Raw genomic sequence first — 17,643 nt, 5'->3', positions numbered from 1 at the left:
ACCGAAATGGACGGCATCAAGGACAAAACAACCTCTATCAGTGCTTGTTTAGAGCATGGGAGTTATACTGTACATGACATTACCGTCATGGGTTAGATCTGTCATCTAATTCTAATTGATATTTTCTTTCCTCCCTGTCTGTCATGTGATATGTGTGTGTTTGTGCTGTGGTGTGATCTATCACCACCCACCTGTGGAGCCACACTTCACTCCTCATCCAGCTGATCCTGATCTCTCATTTAGCTCTGTGTTCAGTAGTATATAGTTTGTGACTGTGAGCTCGGTGCTTTGCTGGATTGTCTGTTGTGCTTAGCTTGTTGCTAGCTGCCTTTTCTGTCTGCTTTTGTCAGCTTGGTCTGTATGTCTGGGCAGATGTATTTTTGGATTTGCCTTATTGGATTGGACTTGTACCACTCACAATTATTCCAAGTAAATCCTTTGAAACCTTCCTCAGTCTCTGAGGCCATGTTCACATTACAGGCAAATCCGATTTGCTGCAAAGTCATTCATCGTCATTATCTTGATTGGTTTTCCCAAATCCGATTTGAAATCCGGCTAAGATTTGTGATACATTTGGATGGAAACCCAACTAGTGATGGCATGCAAATCCATATCGTGATCTCAATGTTGTGTTCTTTGTTTGAAACACTTGACACCCTGCTAGTTAGTTACTGAAGAGCGCTAGAAACTTGCTGAATTTAGCTCAAATTCATCCCAGATGAATAGGGAACATCTGGCTGGAAGTCAGTTTTCTCACCACTGCAGTGAGCAAACATCTCATTATTTATGTAACTTGATATAAATAAGTCCTCCTGAAGCTCACAGTCCAAAAACACCTGGTGTAGCATCATGCATTATACACTGTAAGCATGAACATGTGTTGTATTACGACATGATTTCGTTATATAAAAATGTGTATAAAACACAATGAGGTATCATGCACTATTATAACTGTGTTCATGGAGCAATATTTTTAATGAAAAGCAACCATTTATGAGTGTATTGTACATTTCTTTTTTTCCCTTTTTTATTGTTCTTTAATATAATACAGAGACAATTGGTACTTGGTGATAAATGTCCTTGAATACAACAACAGAGGAATATACGGAAGGTGGCAGCTTGTGACAAAATGTCATAGGCCATAAGCCAGTGGAGAAAAGAAAAGAAAAGACATTGAAAGTCAGTCACGTAGCGCTCATAATAGTCACAGTCCTCCCTGCATTGAGAAGCAGTTAGTGAAGCTGAGTGTGAAAATGGTCTGGAGTAGCATCTCTTATTATGGCTCTCTGCAGCCGGCTCTCTGTTCACTCACAGCTGAGAACGAGTCAAGGACTTTTAATGTCTCTGTGATTGGCTCTGGTCAACAAGGTAGCTGGTGCTGCAGGATTTAATTTGCTTTAAAACACTATTGGTTAAGAGAACTTTGATTTTGGCATCCTTCTCTGTCCCTCTATTTCCAAGTCACTTCACTGACAAGAGTGTCTACGAGCGTGTGCGTGCGTGCGTGCGTGTGTGCGTGTGTGTGTGTGCGCGCGCGCGTGTCCGTGGGCGGTGTGTGTGTGTCTGCGTGCGCGTGTGTCTGTCTGTGTGTGTGTGTGTGTGTGTGTGTATGTGTGTATTGGCAGATGTACCATTTCTGGGTCCATTTTGTTGTTTGGTGCTGTATTGTCTTATTCCACAGAATACGTTGCAAACATAGTCAGCCCCATAGAAAAAAACAAAAAACAGCTTCTTTCTATTCTATTTTGCACTGAGGTTCAACAATGCTGGAAGAAACAGAGACCTCTAATATTAGAGACACCCCACTCCAGGCGCCGCCAATTGTAAGAAATGGAACTCTTCCGGTCTCCTAAATGGGCGTGGTTCTCGGCTTGTGATTGGCTGTCTGTCAATGGTATGAAACTTCATTGGCTGACCAGTCTCCTAAGGGGGAGTGGCAGTGGCACAGATACAGGAAGTGACTGGAAGTTGGGGTGTCTACCTATATTAAAGGTCTCTGGAAGAAATCCATCATAGAAGAGGCGGAGAGATCAGTTTCTCCACTGACAGTAGCCTCAATAGACCAGAATGCAATGCGGCCACAGGATATTTAAAGTCACAGACACAAGCTGGTTAGCTAGCTGGCTACGCCAAGTTCATGTCCCTTCTCTGGGGGATGTCAAAAGGCATTCTGCAAATGTAAGAACTCTCTAACTGAAGTAGAAGTAGACAAGGCAGGTTGAGGGGTCACCAAAAAAGTGATTTACTTCATCACAAAATAGCTCCTGGGATGCATTGAATAGGGTTGCCCTAACCCGTTCCTTAAAACACGGGATCGTCCCGTATCTGACAGTTAAATCATGCGTCCTGTTTTGAACCAATACGGGATGCGGTTTCTTCCCGTATTTTCATCCCACCCGCCCTATTCTGCATCTGGTTGGCTAGTACTGCTGCCTTCGATTGGTTAGTTTTAAGCATCAGGCAGCGTCAGGCTGACCCTCTGCTCTCTGATTGGCTCTGACCCCATCTGAGCCAATTAAAGAGCAGAGATGGGGTGGCTCTTCACAGAATTCCGGGTGGGAACATGGCTGCCCCTACTCCTCCACTTCCAGCAAAAACTCTCTCCAGGTTGCAGACATACAGACTTAAACACTTGACAGTGTTAGCGAAAATGAATACAAAGGGTGCGTTTGTTAATCGTCGGTAGTAAAGAGCGCAGAGCTCAAAACGGCACCGGCTTTCAACCGAGCCAGAAGGGGCAAGGTGGTGAACAGCGGTGACTTTAACAACGGCAGGTTGCTGATCGCGGTGAGTTTAGCAACGACAACTCCCGGTTTAGTGTGTAGAGACCATCAGATTTGATTTACAAGCCAACTGCAGGATATGTCGGCAGTGTTTTTCTGTGGAGCATGTCTCAGTCAGGAGAGCAACATTCACATACTGTTAATGTCAGGACACCCGGAAGTATCCCGCAAGCACCCCCGGAGGCTGATATGGTAATGACAGCTTTTTAACCCCTTCTATGATGGAACATCATGTTCCGATCGATTAGATTTCCTGTCTGGTTGCATTTACTAGGAACAGATGTCAATGAATCACAGCACAAGGGACTGATTTCCTTCATATCAATCTTGGCTGCTGAGGTGCCTCTCTAGGCTTGTTATGATGTGACTTATTTATTAATGTTGAGAGTTTTACAGTTGAATACATAAACATTTATTTGATCTTTTAAATGTATGAATCAATATCGTGTGCACACACACGAGAAGAAAATAAACAACCCTGATATTTTATGCTCAACCAATCAAGAAAATTGCATTCTTCAATACTAATGCATTAACAGATTTTTCTCAAATATACCCATTTATTTGGGAGTTTATAACTGAAAAGTCATCTATTTAGCTTCTTTCCAATTCAGTCCATTGTTAATTAAGCACTTCAACCTTTAAGTATGAATCTAAATGCTTTCTTGAGACAATGTTTTAGGTTATGATTTACTACCACTGGCGCCCCACCCCGCCCTCGGGCCCGTGCTGGTCGTGGCCCCCTGCGCTGCATGAAAGGTGGCGACCCTAGCATCGAATCATCACTAATTGATGCACTCTCCAACCATGTGATGGGTCTCATGAAGATATCGATTAGGTTTTACATATTAAGGATGAATGTAATCCAGCAGTTTGTAATGTAGTGTAAACCAGCCTTAAGCCATATTACTCACCTCTTGCTGTAAATCCTTGATGATTTTAGTTTTTTTCTCCATCTCAGTCTTAAGAAATTTGATCTAAAGACAGAAAGACAAAATAAAAAATAATAATTACACCATCACAGTCAAGCTTTTCAGATTCATTATTAGACTATTGGTGTGACCGGTATATATAAATGTAATCATGTCAATGTAGCTAACTAGCATCGGTGGGGTCGTCAAAAAAGGTCCTTTCTGTGTGGAGTTTGCATGTTCTCCCCGTGCTCCCGTGGGGTTTCCTCCAGATAGGAAGCCCCCGCTAAAAATATGTAAAAAAATATATATAATAACAATCATCATCATCATCATCAACGACAATAACAGGCAACAATGTCACCATTTGATTCATAGTCTTCAAAGTAACGAACATTGCCAGGTAGGTATCTTCATATCAACAATATAATACACTTGAAAGTCCTATAATGAATAAAACAAGCTGACAGAACGGCAAAGTATCGCTTAAAGGAGGCCGAATGATTATCATAATGACCGAATTTTAAATTTCTGGGTGAACTATTCCTTTAATAAAGTTTGATTCCACATTCTCGCTTAGTTTTCAGCCTCGAGGGTCGAAAGCGATGTTGAACACGCATAAAAACCAATGTCAAATCTTATGATCCTCCGCTGTCTAACAAAGTTTGGCACAATACGTTTCCATAAAATGTTCCATCCATGACATCTCGGATTGCGGCGCACGCGACGCGCCGAGGCGTTTATCCCCGCGCCGAGCGACTGACTGCCTATTTTCCACTATGTGCGTGATTTAATAGCCCGTATGCTTATCGCGTCAGAGTGATATCTTTGTTTATCACAATCCTTTTTATCACCGGCTCAGCATGCTTGGCCGCGCAGGCCCTCCCTCGTGGCTTGTGTTTAGCAGCCAGTCAGGGTCTCAAATACCAACTGCAGATGGCAAACCGCTGCCTATGGGCTATATCTCAAAGAAGGCGCTGTGTGAGGAAGAGAGAGAGGTCAGGGTCGGTCTCTCTCTCTCTCTCTCTCTCTCTCTCTGTGTGTGTGTTTGCTGAAGAGACACTTTCAAAGCGCGGGCTGTCCTTGAAGAGGTCATCAAGATAGTCCCGAGGACAATGAGGAAAAGATGCTCACCAGCATCACCGTGGTGACCGAGAACCAAGTAGTCCCCCCGCGGGGACGCTAAAGCAGACCTCACCTGTTGACTCACATCCCCCAGCAGGGCATGATAACATCAAGGATCATGTCTGAGCCTTTCAGTCACTACCTTTGCTCTGGGGGGGGGGGGGGGGGGGCACGGCATGGTACAATGTTGAGATTTTGAGTGTAAAAAGGGTGGAGGGAAATGAAACTAGCAACTATACTAGTGATCTTGTGACTATTTGTGACTATATTAGTGACAATTTTCCCCACGAGAGCCACACTGGCAGGACAAAGTCAATAGGAGAGCCACTTTAACTGCAAAACACCAAAAGCCACCTCATCCAAGCACACTGTATCTGCCCTACTAATTTGTCATCTTGGGCCCCTATGAAATCAATTTAATTTCTTTCCAAATTCCATAAATTTCCCCCCCCCCAATTTCTGTTCCAATTTGACTGAATTCTGTGAATGTGCTGATGAGCTTGCCTTGCACTGGTAATGGTCGTTTGAAGCAAGTTAGTGTTGCCAACTTCTCCAAGGAAAGCAGCTATATCAGCTGCTCAGAAAGCCACTAGAACCAGATGATGTCATAGGATAATTTGCATAATAAATATGCACGCCGTGGGATAGCCCGTTTTAATATAAAGTACCCTCCCCGGTCAGTTACGGCGTATGCCGGTACCAATGACAACTAGAGCGTATCCTACAGGGAGAGGCTGCTCTGTGTGTGAAGTGCTCACACCTCTGGATTAGAAACGTAAGCAGCCTAGAGAGAAAACCATCAGCACCAATTTATTTGCAGAATGCTTTGGGATTTGACATATTAACATGCTTCCCGATCGCCAGATGGCTTTTGAAAAATGAAGTCAGCAGGGGGGCAATATTCTTCAATATTCTTCAATATTCCATGTTGGATGAATTAGGCCATGTGTGTATTGACTGCACAATTGGCAATCCCACTCCATGGATCGATGGATCCCACCGGATTTGGGGGCAGAACACGCCCACGCCGCTCCGCAGTCTGCACGGCATAATAATGTATTTTACCGGACAAATCTGAAACCTACCGCTGTACAAACACAATTATATATATATACACACACACACATATATATATAGTATATATATAATGTAAATAAAGTGTGGAGTGCGGCTGGCTCACTGCACGAGACCCAGGGCAGAGGACCAGGAGGCTGCCTCACTGCACGAGCCCCCAGGGCAGAGGACCAGGAGGCTGCCTCACTGCACGAACACCCAGGGCAGAGGACCAGGAGGCTGCCTCACTGCACGAGCCCCCAGGGCAGAGGACCAGGAGGGCTGCCTCACTGCACGAGCCCCCAGGGCAGAGGACCAGGAGGGCTGCCTCACTGCACGAGCCCCCAGGGAAGAGGACCAGGAGGCTGCCTCACTGCACGAGCCCCCAAGGCAGAGGACCAGGAGGCTGCCTCACTGCACGAGCCCCCAGGGCAGAGGACCAGGAGGGCTGCCTCACTGCACGAGCCCCCAGGGCAGAGGACCAGGAGGGCTGCCTCACTGCACGAGCCCCCAGGGCAGAGGACCAGGAGGCTGCCTCACTGCACGAGCCCCCAAGGCAGAGGACCAGGAGGGCTGCCTCACTGCACGAGCCCCCAGGGCAGAGGACCAGGAGGCTGGCTCACTGCACGAGACCCAGGGCAGAGGACCAGGAGGCTGCCTCACTGCACGAGCCCCCAGGGCAGAGGACCAGGAGGGCTGCCTCACTGCACGAGCCCCCAGGGCAGAGGACCAGGAGGCTGGCTCACTGCACGAGACCCAGGGCAGAGGACCAGGAGGGCTGCCTCACTGCACGAGCCCCCAGGGCAGAGGACCACGAGGGCTGCCTCACTGCACGAGCCCCCAGGGCAGAGGACCAGGAGGGCTGCCTCACTGCACGAGCCCCCAGGGCAGAGGACCAGGAGGGCTGCCTCACTGCACGAGCCCCCAGGGCAGAGGACCAGGAGGCTGCCTCTGGGCGGATATTCAGCCATTTCCAAGCTGAGGCAGAGTGCTGCCTGCTGGCTTGAAGTGTCCGACCAGCCGCGGTAAGAGCCACGCTAAATAACAATATTCCTGGAATGCGAGTTTAACGAGCCAGCTACATGTCCTTTGCATTCTACATTAAATGAAGACATTACTGTTTGTTTTATTATGTTACATACTTAAAAAGTCTACCCAGGTTACAGGCACTAGGCAGCCATCTTGCCCGCTCAGAATTCTCTCCGGGCCATGAAGATTGATTGACAGCTGTCATGATATGATTGATTGAAATGGGGTAGAAATGTGACAGTACTACCTGACGCCAGCAGACTGTAGATGACTGTTGATGAATGAACCGTTGATGAATGAACTTTTGATGTGAAAAACATGAAAAACCCAAGAAAATCTTTGCATGCATTGTTAAATGTATAACTAGGGATGTGATCTAAAATAGAAAAAAGTAAAAAAAAAAAAAAAAAAAAAAATCCCTACTTCTACTATCTGTGTGCTGCATGCTGCCTGCAGAAGATGTTCGTTTCAAACCTGCATCTCAATGGGGGAGATAAATACCACTTACAAGAACATAAATGTCAAAGCAAACCATCAGACCCTGCGACAGGGGGATTTCTCATGTTCTTAGGAAACTGGCTAAGAATATGGCTTAGTGTTCCTCTCTCTCTCTCTCTCTCTCTCTCTCTCTCTCTCTCTCTCTCTCTCTCTCAGCGAGGGCGCTGATGATATGGATGTTGATCTTAATGTCGCAGTGGGCATTGCGGCGCCTCCTCCAGACTGTGTGTGTAAGAGGGCCGCTGTTTTTATTAGCATAATATTGAGCGTCCCCCCAAAGCGTTCCACCACTGGCTTGTCTGAGCAGCTAATTAGGCATCCTGCTGATTTGTTGGTGAGGAGTTTGGTGGGGGGGGGGGGGGCAGGAACAAGAGGTGATTTCTCAGTGTTGTCTGGGGACACGGCAGAGTGAGACACAGGAACGCAGCACTCTGACACGGGCACACGGCAGAGTGAGACACAGGAACACTACAGCACTCTCTGCTCGAACACAACACCAGGCTGTTTACACCGAGGGGCGAAACAACTGTGTGGCCGAGGCTAGAATAGAATGATAACAGCAGCGGTGGTGGTAAGAGGCTAGTGGGAGTGCATGCTGTAATGGAGGCATAGAGATATCAAAGTGTGTGTGGCATCCTGGGTTAGTGTAGTAGAGAGAGGTAAAAGCACTCGGCTAGCACCGCGCGCGCGGAGACCCGGGTTCGAACTCCCGGCAGCGGGGACTTATTAGGGCTTGGTCAGACGTTCCTGCTGACACAAATGGCCGTGTGTGCTATGAGTTCCTGGTGGTCGCTGCACTAGCGCCTCCTCTGGTCGGTGGGGTGCCTGTTCGGAGGAGGAGGGGGGGGGGGGGGGACTAGCGTAATCCTCCCACGCGCTACATCCTGTGGGGGGAACTCCTCGCTGTCAGGTTGAAAAGAGGCGGCTGGCGACTGCACATGTATCGGAGCAAGCATGTGCTATAGTCTACAACTCCCCCCAGATCGGCAGAGGGGGTGGAGCAATGACCGGGACAGCAGGGGGAATTGGCCAAGTACAATTGGAGAGGGGGGGGGGGGTTGGGGGTGGGGGGATATCTAAAAGTTGGTCCTGCAAACATTGAGCACTTAGCAATAGCAACGTTACATTTTCTACTGCAATATTCTTAGAAAGCGATTTCTCATTTTTTAGGCTAATGGAACTCTTCTTACTTTAATTTGTGATTCATTTTTTCTATTGGAGCTGCCAGATAGCATTTGTAAAAACATCCATGTGGATGGAATTTAATTAGAGTTAGAGTGACACTCTGTTGGCTGGGGAAGAAGAGGGGGGGGGGGGGGGGGGGGGACATTTGGTGCATGGAAGATGAGTTAGTGTAGTATGAGTTGCATACAGAGTATTATATGTATTGTACTAGCCTTCAGCTCTGGGGAAAAGCAGCACATTCTCAGAAGATTGCAAAACAGAAAGGTGACATTTTACAGTACATTCAAAGTATTTCCGAGTACAAGTTTAATCAATGCTCTCTCTGAAAATATCCAGTCTTCATAACACCTCTGTGCAGCCTAACGTTAGGGGTTATAGGGGATGAATTATTTCTATAGGGCTTTATCTTATAATAACGCACACTTCCAATCTCACGGGCGCTCTATTTTCCTGAGGGGGAAGGAGGGAGTGACAGAGCTCGCTCTCTCTCGCTCTCTCTCTCTGGCCATATCGGGGGTATTTTAATTAAGTGGCGAGGCGCGGCGCAGCCTGGAGAGAGAGCGTGGGCTGCTGGGTAATGAGCGGCGCTCAGCGAGGGGTCCCGTGTGACGGCGCCGGTTAGCGGCGTTGATGGCGGGGTCGTCCGCCTCTCACCGTGGCCTGCTGCTTCTCCGCGCGCTCCACGGCCTCATCCAGCTGCTTCTGCAAGGCCGCCTGGAGGGACTTCATCTCCTCTCTGTCAGGTGACAAGGACGTGAGAAACAACTGTGTTAGCACATCCTCCACCCGCAGGCCACACACGGCACTGCACTGCCACCACACTTCAGGCACACTCGGTTGTTTTCTTTCACACGGTGAACTGATTTGTATAATATCATTTGATCTTTATTTTATTCTTTTCAGGAATCGCCATCCATTATGCAGTCTTAAATCAGGGTCAGTGTTCACGAAATATTTTTGATACTTACAGTTGCATTTGACTGTATTCAGATGTGTTGATTTATTCATACACCTTTTGTATGAATAAATGAAAACAATGTGAAAGAGTCATAAAGATTTGATTACCAGCTGGTATTATTTTCACCTTGTGAGTCTGTGTGCGTGTGTCATCAGGGCAAAATGTGGGCCTTGGAGACACCTACTGTAGCATGAACTACCACAGAAGTCGTTTTGAGGACTTTGCCAGGTGTTTATGTGTCTGTGGTCAGATTCTGTTAGCATGATCGTGTCAAAACGTGCAGTCACAAAACCTTTCAGGTATGTAGTTGAGATCAAAACAAAGGGCCGAGTTCGAAAATGGCCGTGATCCGAGCAAGGGCGCCGGGCCCCCACATAGGGGCCCCACATTCATTTTAAGTGGCGGGCATCACGGCTGGGGTGATGCCCTTCGCAAGATGGTATCTACCGGTAGTTATATATGTTTGAGTTGAGCCATTTTTCTCTTGATCAAGACACACACACACGCACGCACGCAGACACACACACACACACACACACACACACACACACACACACACACACACACACACACACACACACACAGATTAACATCTTACTTGACAATCCAATCGGGATCGAGTAAGGAAATATATTCTATCTTTCTATCTGATCTGTCTGCCATTTTCTGTCTGCAGATGTTTTAAGCTAATAACGTTTCATCTTTTTTTCTTCTTTACACATTCTACATTTGAATGTATTATGCATTTTCCCCCACACATTCTTATACAGTGACACTGTATCTCACTGTAAGTCTCAAAACACAAGCTCCAAACATAATATGACCTCGGTGAATCATACGTTTCCTTCAACACACAGCGAGCAAACACGCGCGCACGGAAAGAAAAAGTGAGTAGGTGCATTGGGATGTGCTTTTTTATCCGTGTTTGGGTATTCGAAATACAGACATAAAGATTGAGCATATCCTGGTTATTTTCAAGCCAGCATTAGATATGAAACGCAAAACTAAACATACATGAGATATTTATGGAACAAAAATCTTAACGAGAAGCCAGAAATCAGTGGGCTGAGAAGGTGCACGCTGTGTAGTAGATCCTGTAAGCCAATAAGGAGATTGTATCTTGACGACGTACTGGATCATGTACTGTCATGTATTATGGAGATAATACGCACATGGGCTTTTGGAACAGCTTTTTGGAACTCCACCACACTGACTTTAGTTATGCTGTGTGAAGAAGACTAGAGCTGCCTTCATAAGGCTTTAAGCAGAAAATGGTAATGTATGCATCAAAATTCAAAGAGTATTCCACTATTGCTTGATGCTCCTGTGCACAGATAGCGGCAACGCAAACGGAATTATGAATCAAGTGGTCACCTTGCCAAGTGATGTGTGTCAGTGGTTACAAAAACAACATGGCAGCCCCCATACACGGTAACAATTTATTTGTCGTTTTCCTATTTACTGTTTCAGATAGCATATCGGAGTTTTTCCAGTTGAAGAGCACATGACTTGGTCACGCTCGGCCAGAGAAGCAGTCAGGGGCGCAATATCTTCGAGTCAATACTCGCTCTCTTTTCTGCGGTCATGTACTGCAGAATTTAACATGCCAGTGGGCTTGCCTCTTGGCATAAGCTCAGCCGACCAAACATTTTTCTTCTCAGCGACCAGTCAACCACCACCACCAACCGCCTTCATTTAATTTGTATTCTCATCTCCTGCATCCGAAAGACTTGGAAACATTTTGTTCAAACACGATCAAAACTGCCCAGACAGACGGAAAAGGGGGGCACAGCAAAATGTGAGACTGACATACCATGAAGGCACAGAGTAGCGAGAAGCGAATGGGAATTGAGTTACAGGGGTTTTTTCTCGTTAGAGCTCTAACGAGAAGTCTAATTAAGCGTGACGTGTTGTTATTTCGCAACCTCAAAATTCATTTCTAACTTCTGCGGCCGGTCTGCCAATAAATATATATATTTTTTAATGTTGCATTACACTTTGTAGGAAAAATTATTTTCAGAAAGCAATCTAGTTACAGTTAAGAGTTGTCAGAAACAAATCATTTGCAATGAATCACCTGTCTGCACCCACCCGCGGTGATGGAGTCAGCTGGTAATCTCACTCGGCAGATATGAAACTCAAAAAGGTGGATTACTAACACTTGAAGGGGGAGAAAAAATGCAGCTCTCGACGGTAGGCAACGTTCAGCCGGGGCTCTGCTTTATGGGGAGTTCAATGACATGTGAGAGCTGTCATGGACTGGTGATGGGCTATTGATCGGCGATCACGGTGACCGCGGGCACAGGAGGCTGGACCTCGATCAAGTTGACATTTCAGGGAGAACGAGGGGCCACAAATGACCCCTTCAGCATTAACACAGTCATTACACACGACATTACATCGGACGATCCTAACCGGCGGAGTCGTTTAGGTAAACGCGTTACGATGCTAACCGCCCGAGCCGTTTAGGTATAAACACGTCTCCGGCTCGCCTGTGGAAAAGGGGCCGCATTGAATCACATAAAGGAGACGGACAGATTGGTTTGTAGTGTACAAGGAGGCTTTTTTTATTCTGTTTGCATGTTGCCCCATGAGGCATCTGTCACTGTTTGTTTGAGTGTGTTAGCATACATGTATAGCAGACAACCAAACACATTCATCAACATTAATAAATGCTTAATTAAGGATTATTTAAGATGTATTTAATTAGAACGTAATGGTCAAGTAACAATTCATTGAGGATTGGTATTGTTTACTAAACAATAGACCCTTTTCACGGGGCCCATTTTGTGTCAAAAAGGCAGGGTAAACCCAGGTGCAAGCAAAACACTAATGAGGGTTTCCAACTTCCATGATAGACCCTTTTCACGGGGGGCATTTTGTGTCGAAAAGGCAGGGTAAACCCAGGTGCAAGCAACACACTAATGAAAGTTTCCAACTTCCATGATAGACCCTTTTCACGGGGGGCATTTTGTGTCGAAAAGGCAGGGTAAACACAGGTGCAAGCAAAACACTAATGAGGGTTTCCAAATTCCAATCGTGGAAGTTTGAAACCCTCATTAGTGTTTGCTTGCACCTGTGTTTACCCTGCCTTTTCCACACAGAATGGCCCCCGTGAAAAGGGTCTATAGTGAATAGTGTAGTATTGATACATCACCACATGGCCATCTTGGTAGGAAAATAACAGGTGATTGTCATCAATTAACAGGCGATTGCTAATCAAGTGACACAAACAGCCAATGAGCTGTGTGCATTGTAGCGCCATATTGGGAGGAAAATGCTTGTGACATCATGGGAATGCTATGAATAGATTATTTAATCACAAATGAATGATTTAAGCATTTATTAGTGGATATTTTATCACAAATTACTACCATGTTTTATTACATTAGTAATATGTAATGTATAAATATGTTAATATCATGTGTAAGTTATTGAGTCTCTGTGATCAGTTATGGAGACACGGTGTGATGCTTAGCTTTACCTCTGCTTGTGGCTGAGCTCCAGGATCCTCTGCACATCCTTCTTGGCCACTGAGTCATCGTTTTTCAGCGTCTGAAAGAAGCAGGAGAGACTTTATGTTACAGGAAGAAGAAGAGGGATTTGCATACATGAAAGCTCACTGACTCACTCCAAAAGGAGCAGTTGTTTCAAAGCACTCATGAGAGAGACATCACCGTGTTTCTATTTTACATGGATCCAGACTTTTAGGGTTGGACGTTTTCTTCAAGGAATCAAAGAGTCAAAACCATCAACGCTAACTGAGACATCTGCCCCCTAATGGAGGGTTGGTGGTTAAGGAGGATGATACCCGTTGAAGTACTGACGAGTCCAGAGTTTTCCAAATTTTTTAGTAGGATGAAATTATTAGAACTGAAAAAGTGGCCCATGTCTTTTTTATATTATGGTTGGAAAGTTGTTCAATTCTAAATATGCAGTGCATAATTTGAGAAAGGATGGCTCTGTGAAATCAACAATGTTCGAGCTGCATTTTTGTATTAAAAATATGATTTCTCATTTGCAGAAACGCTTGAAATTGATTTAAATAGCTACAGCTCTGTGAGACTACGGTTCTGAATCAGGCTGTACTGCGGGCAACAAATTACTAGTGGAAACAACAAACAAGAGAGAAACCACCCCCCAAAAAAAAGAAATGCAATTCGGCTTCAGGCTCACACATCACTTCCTTTGTAATCTCACTCTTTTCCACCTGGTGATTCATTCGGGAACGAACCCACACAATGTCGAAGATTGTAAAATGAGGGGATCAAACACCATGAAAAGATCAGTGAGTATCATCAAACGAGGCAGACCTCCCAAGCTGGGGAAAAATGATTCATTATATAACAAACAAGGTGATGAAGGCCTTCACAAAAGAAGCCAAACAGCCAGGTGCACAGATCGGCTCCAACTGGAGAACGGAGCACCTGCTGGACGGCTAATTATGGATTAGCCTGGTCTCTGATTGCCCTCCAAGAGAGGAAGGTGTTTTTTTTAATGGAGTTGAATGCTAACATCTAGAAGGAAAATGTGGACTGCAAAATGTACTTCTTTTTGATTTGCGCTTGAAGGTGCTACATCAAGCCAATTGTGTTTCTCGCGCACTCTTCCCACGCACTTCCTCCAGCCTGGGGGATGAAGTTTGAACCGTTCGCGTGGCGGTTTTTATTTACCGCTGCAGAAGAAGAATATGTTGAAATCATTCATTAACCAAACATACCGTTTTTACAAAGACAAATATTCTCGTCAAAATTCTTAGGAACGTTAGTAAATAGGCCCAGCATCATCAGTGTCACGGAAAATAACCTCAGAGCAGCAGGATACAGCAGTCACTAGTGTTTGGTTTGGGGGAAATCGCGCACGCACAGACACACAGACACACACACACACACACACACACACACACACACACACACACACACACACACACACACACACAGACACACACACACACACACAGACACACACACACACACACAGACAGACAGACACACACACACACACACACAAGCTAATGAGAAGGCAATCTCAGGATGAATAATGAAGTGGGGGAACTAAGTGGCCATTCAGTCTGTTGCTTCCTGTCACAAACAGGATGTTGCTGCTGCTTCCTGTCACAAACAGGATGTTGCTGCGTGTCTTCCTGTCACAAACAGGATGTTGCTGCGTGTCTTCCTGTCACAAACAGGATGTTGCTGCTGCTTCCTGTCACAAACAGGATGTTGCTGCGTGTCTTCCTGTCACAAACAGGATGTTGCTGCGTGTCTTCCTGTCACAAACAGGATGTTGCTGCGTGTCTTCCTGTCACAAACAGGATGTTGCTGCGTGTCTTCCTGTCACAAACAGGATGTTGCTGCGTGTCTTCCTGTCACAAACAGGATGTTGCTGCGTGTCTTCCTGTCACAAACAGGATGTTGCTGCGTGTCTTCCTGTCACAAACAGGATGTTGCTGCGTGTCTTCCTGTCACAAACAGGATGTTGCTGCGTGTCCTGCAGCCTGACGGCTTCCTGTCACAAACAGGATGTTGCTGCGTGTCCTGCAGCCTGACGGCTTCCTGTCACAAACAGGATGTTGCTGCGTGTCTTCCTGTCACAAACAGGATGTTGCTGCGTGTCCTGCAGCCTGACGGTAGTCTCTTAGAACAGACGAGTTGGCTTCCGCAATTTTCAAATGCTTCCGCCATACCGTCTGTACTTCGTGGGGGAGAATCATGCACCAACCGGAATGGGAAGCAGAAAGGCGGGTCTTCCGCTCATTAGTCCAATCAGAATCCAATATGCTGGCAGAAAGGCGGGTCTTCCGCTCATTAGTCCAATCAGAATCCAATATGCCGCATTCGCGTGTCGTGATTGGTCGGATTCCGTAGAACTTCCTTCCAGTCTGAAGGTTTTTTTTCCCAACTTCCTTGTGCATGTTCTGGGGGTGTAACGTACAGACTGTATAGCTGCATTCGCCGGATGTAGATGATACAGTCTGTTTTAAGAGACTAGCCTGACGGCATCTCCTCGTTGTTTTGAAGAGCAGCATAGAAGAAGACAGGTAACAGCCTATTCATTCAGATGAGCTAAGCTAATATGAAGCTGAAACGTTGCCGTTACAATAAGCAGGAAGTTCCTGTTTTGTTCTGTAAAGCAATGTCCCTTTGTGCCATAAAGCAATCCATTCCATTTCCTGCCATGTGACCCCAGTGGAAGAAAATGTGAAATGCAGTGTCCTGTAAAGGCGGTAACTTCTCAGCAATGGTGACAGTAATGATACTAATGATATATACTAATTATAATGGTTACAGTAATTATACTAACTAGAAATGTGCAGATTTTCTCTGGCTCGAGACAATTTCTTTGCGCTTGGCTTCGGGATTGGAGAGCGATATTTTACGTAGACCAATTACAGCGCGCGCTGCTATGACAACACTGGTGAGGTCATAAAGACAACAGATGATGTCATACAGTTCTAGATGGCTCGCCATGGTGGCCAGGTCACTATAATAGACCCTTTTCACGGGGGCCATTTTGTGTCGAAAAGGCAGGGTAAACACGGGTGCAAGAAAAACACTAATGAGGGTCTCCAACTCCCATGACTGGAATTTGGAAACCCTCATTAGTGTGTTGCTTGCACCTGTGTTTACCCTGCCTTTTTGACACAAAATGGCCCCCGTGAAGCGCGTCTATTGGGATGTTATATATCACTGCACCTCACAACTCACTGATGACATCACTAGTCGAGCCACTGTGACAACGGCGCGCCTCACAAACTCGCCGATGACATCATCACTTGAGCCGTCCATGTGAGTGTGTAAAATACCAACACTTCTAGCATCATGGATAAAAATTTGAATTACAGGCAGAGATGACAATCCTTCATACTCCAGCAAATCCCTGCAGGGATGTGTAATCAAGTTATGTGATGATAACTTCCATGAATTTTAAACCATAACCGCTAATTACAACTCATGTGCAAACGTCTCCCAGTAATTGATGGTATTACAGTGTAATGCTATTCAAAGCGAGTTCCAAATTGTTGCAAACGTTGACAGTGAAGCGCAGAGCGGAGTGAACGCTGCATAGCCGCTCTCCTGAGAGCCGCTGCCAGGAATACAGACTCTAATTATGAGGGTGACCGACCCGCACCTAGGGGGCAACTCATTAAAAACATTAACACTTAGTCCAGTACATCGTTTTCCAAAATCGCTGAATGGTTTTCCATGCTAATGCTATTGTTTCTTAAAAAAGAAAAGGTTGATGATTCTCTCATTTAGATGATGATGGTCGCTCTCCTCCTCCCCGTGCAAACAAACTATTTGCTCCACAGTGCACCATGCCAAAATCTGACCGCACCTATGCCCTGTCCAGTGTGCTGGCCCCAAGCCCGGGGGCGGGGGGTGGTAGATGCCAGCTGAGCTAGCCTGGGGAGTGATAGCCAGCTGAGCTAGCCTGGGGAGTGATAGCCAGCTGAGCTAGCCTGGGGAGTGATAGCCAGCTGAGCTAGCCTGGGGAGTGGATCCACATCAAAGCTCACCCTGGGGGAGGATGGGAGCCACCACATATGAGGATCGCCAGACTGAGGAGCACAGTGGACATTTGGCCAGGATGGAAATGGCCACCCATCCACCCACATACTCACTCACATCTGTGTCCCTCTCTTTCTTCTTTTGACCATCACCTAATAATGTCAATTCATATTATTCCTACATTGCTCGGAGTCCTCTCTGGACTTCACTACAGCTGTGCAACAATCTCTGACACTGGGGACAACTGTTGCCAAAAAAAAAAAATCTTAAGGAATGGAAGTCCCCCTCTTCACACTCTTTCCAATTGTGGTTGATGGACACGATCTCTGTTATACGTGGATGGAGAGACTCCGGTTCCTGGGAACCAACTCACTTAGAACATTTCGAAATATACAGTATGGGACCCGTTTTTAGCCCACCTCGATGAGGTTAGGAGCGACGGGTGACTCGTCCAGCTGGTTTCCTATAGACCGTTTGCGTGAGATCTCAAGTACATCGACTGCAAGCACATAAGCACCTTACGTGGCTGGTAGCACCAATGTAATGTTGAATGTTCCTTATGTTGTATGTTTGTTTTTGTTTTCTTGTGT

At 46.0% G+C, this 17,643-nt stretch overlaps 1 protein-coding gene across 1 annotated transcript in view; it reads right to left on the bottom strand.

The window, feature by feature from the left end:
• Nucleotides 1-17,643, bottom strand: part of luzp2 (leucine zipper protein 2) — a gene marked incomplete at both ends in the record, with an annotated part of 263,283 nt that overhangs the window by 123,802 nt on the left and 121,838 nt on the right. Inside the window, 3 exons of the mRNA XM_083653074.1 lie at nt 3,698-3,760; nt 9,239-9,320; nt 13,027-13,097. Coding sequence (XP_083509200.1) covers nt 3,698-3,760; nt 9,239-9,320; nt 13,027-13,097 — 216 coding nt within the window. The remainder of the gene's footprint in view (nt 1-3,697; nt 3,761-9,238; nt 9,321-13,026; nt 13,098-17,643) is intronic.

The sequence above is a fragment of the Poromitra crassiceps genome, assembly GCF_964638095.1.
Source record: "Poromitra crassiceps genome assembly, chromosome: 16".
In the NCBI taxonomy this organism is placed as follows: domain Eukaryota; kingdom Metazoa; phylum Chordata; class Actinopteri; order Beryciformes; family Melamphaidae; genus Poromitra; species Poromitra crassiceps.
The sequence above is the reverse complement of the archived record's forward strand: the minus strand, read 5'-3'. Positions and strand labels throughout refer to the sequence as shown.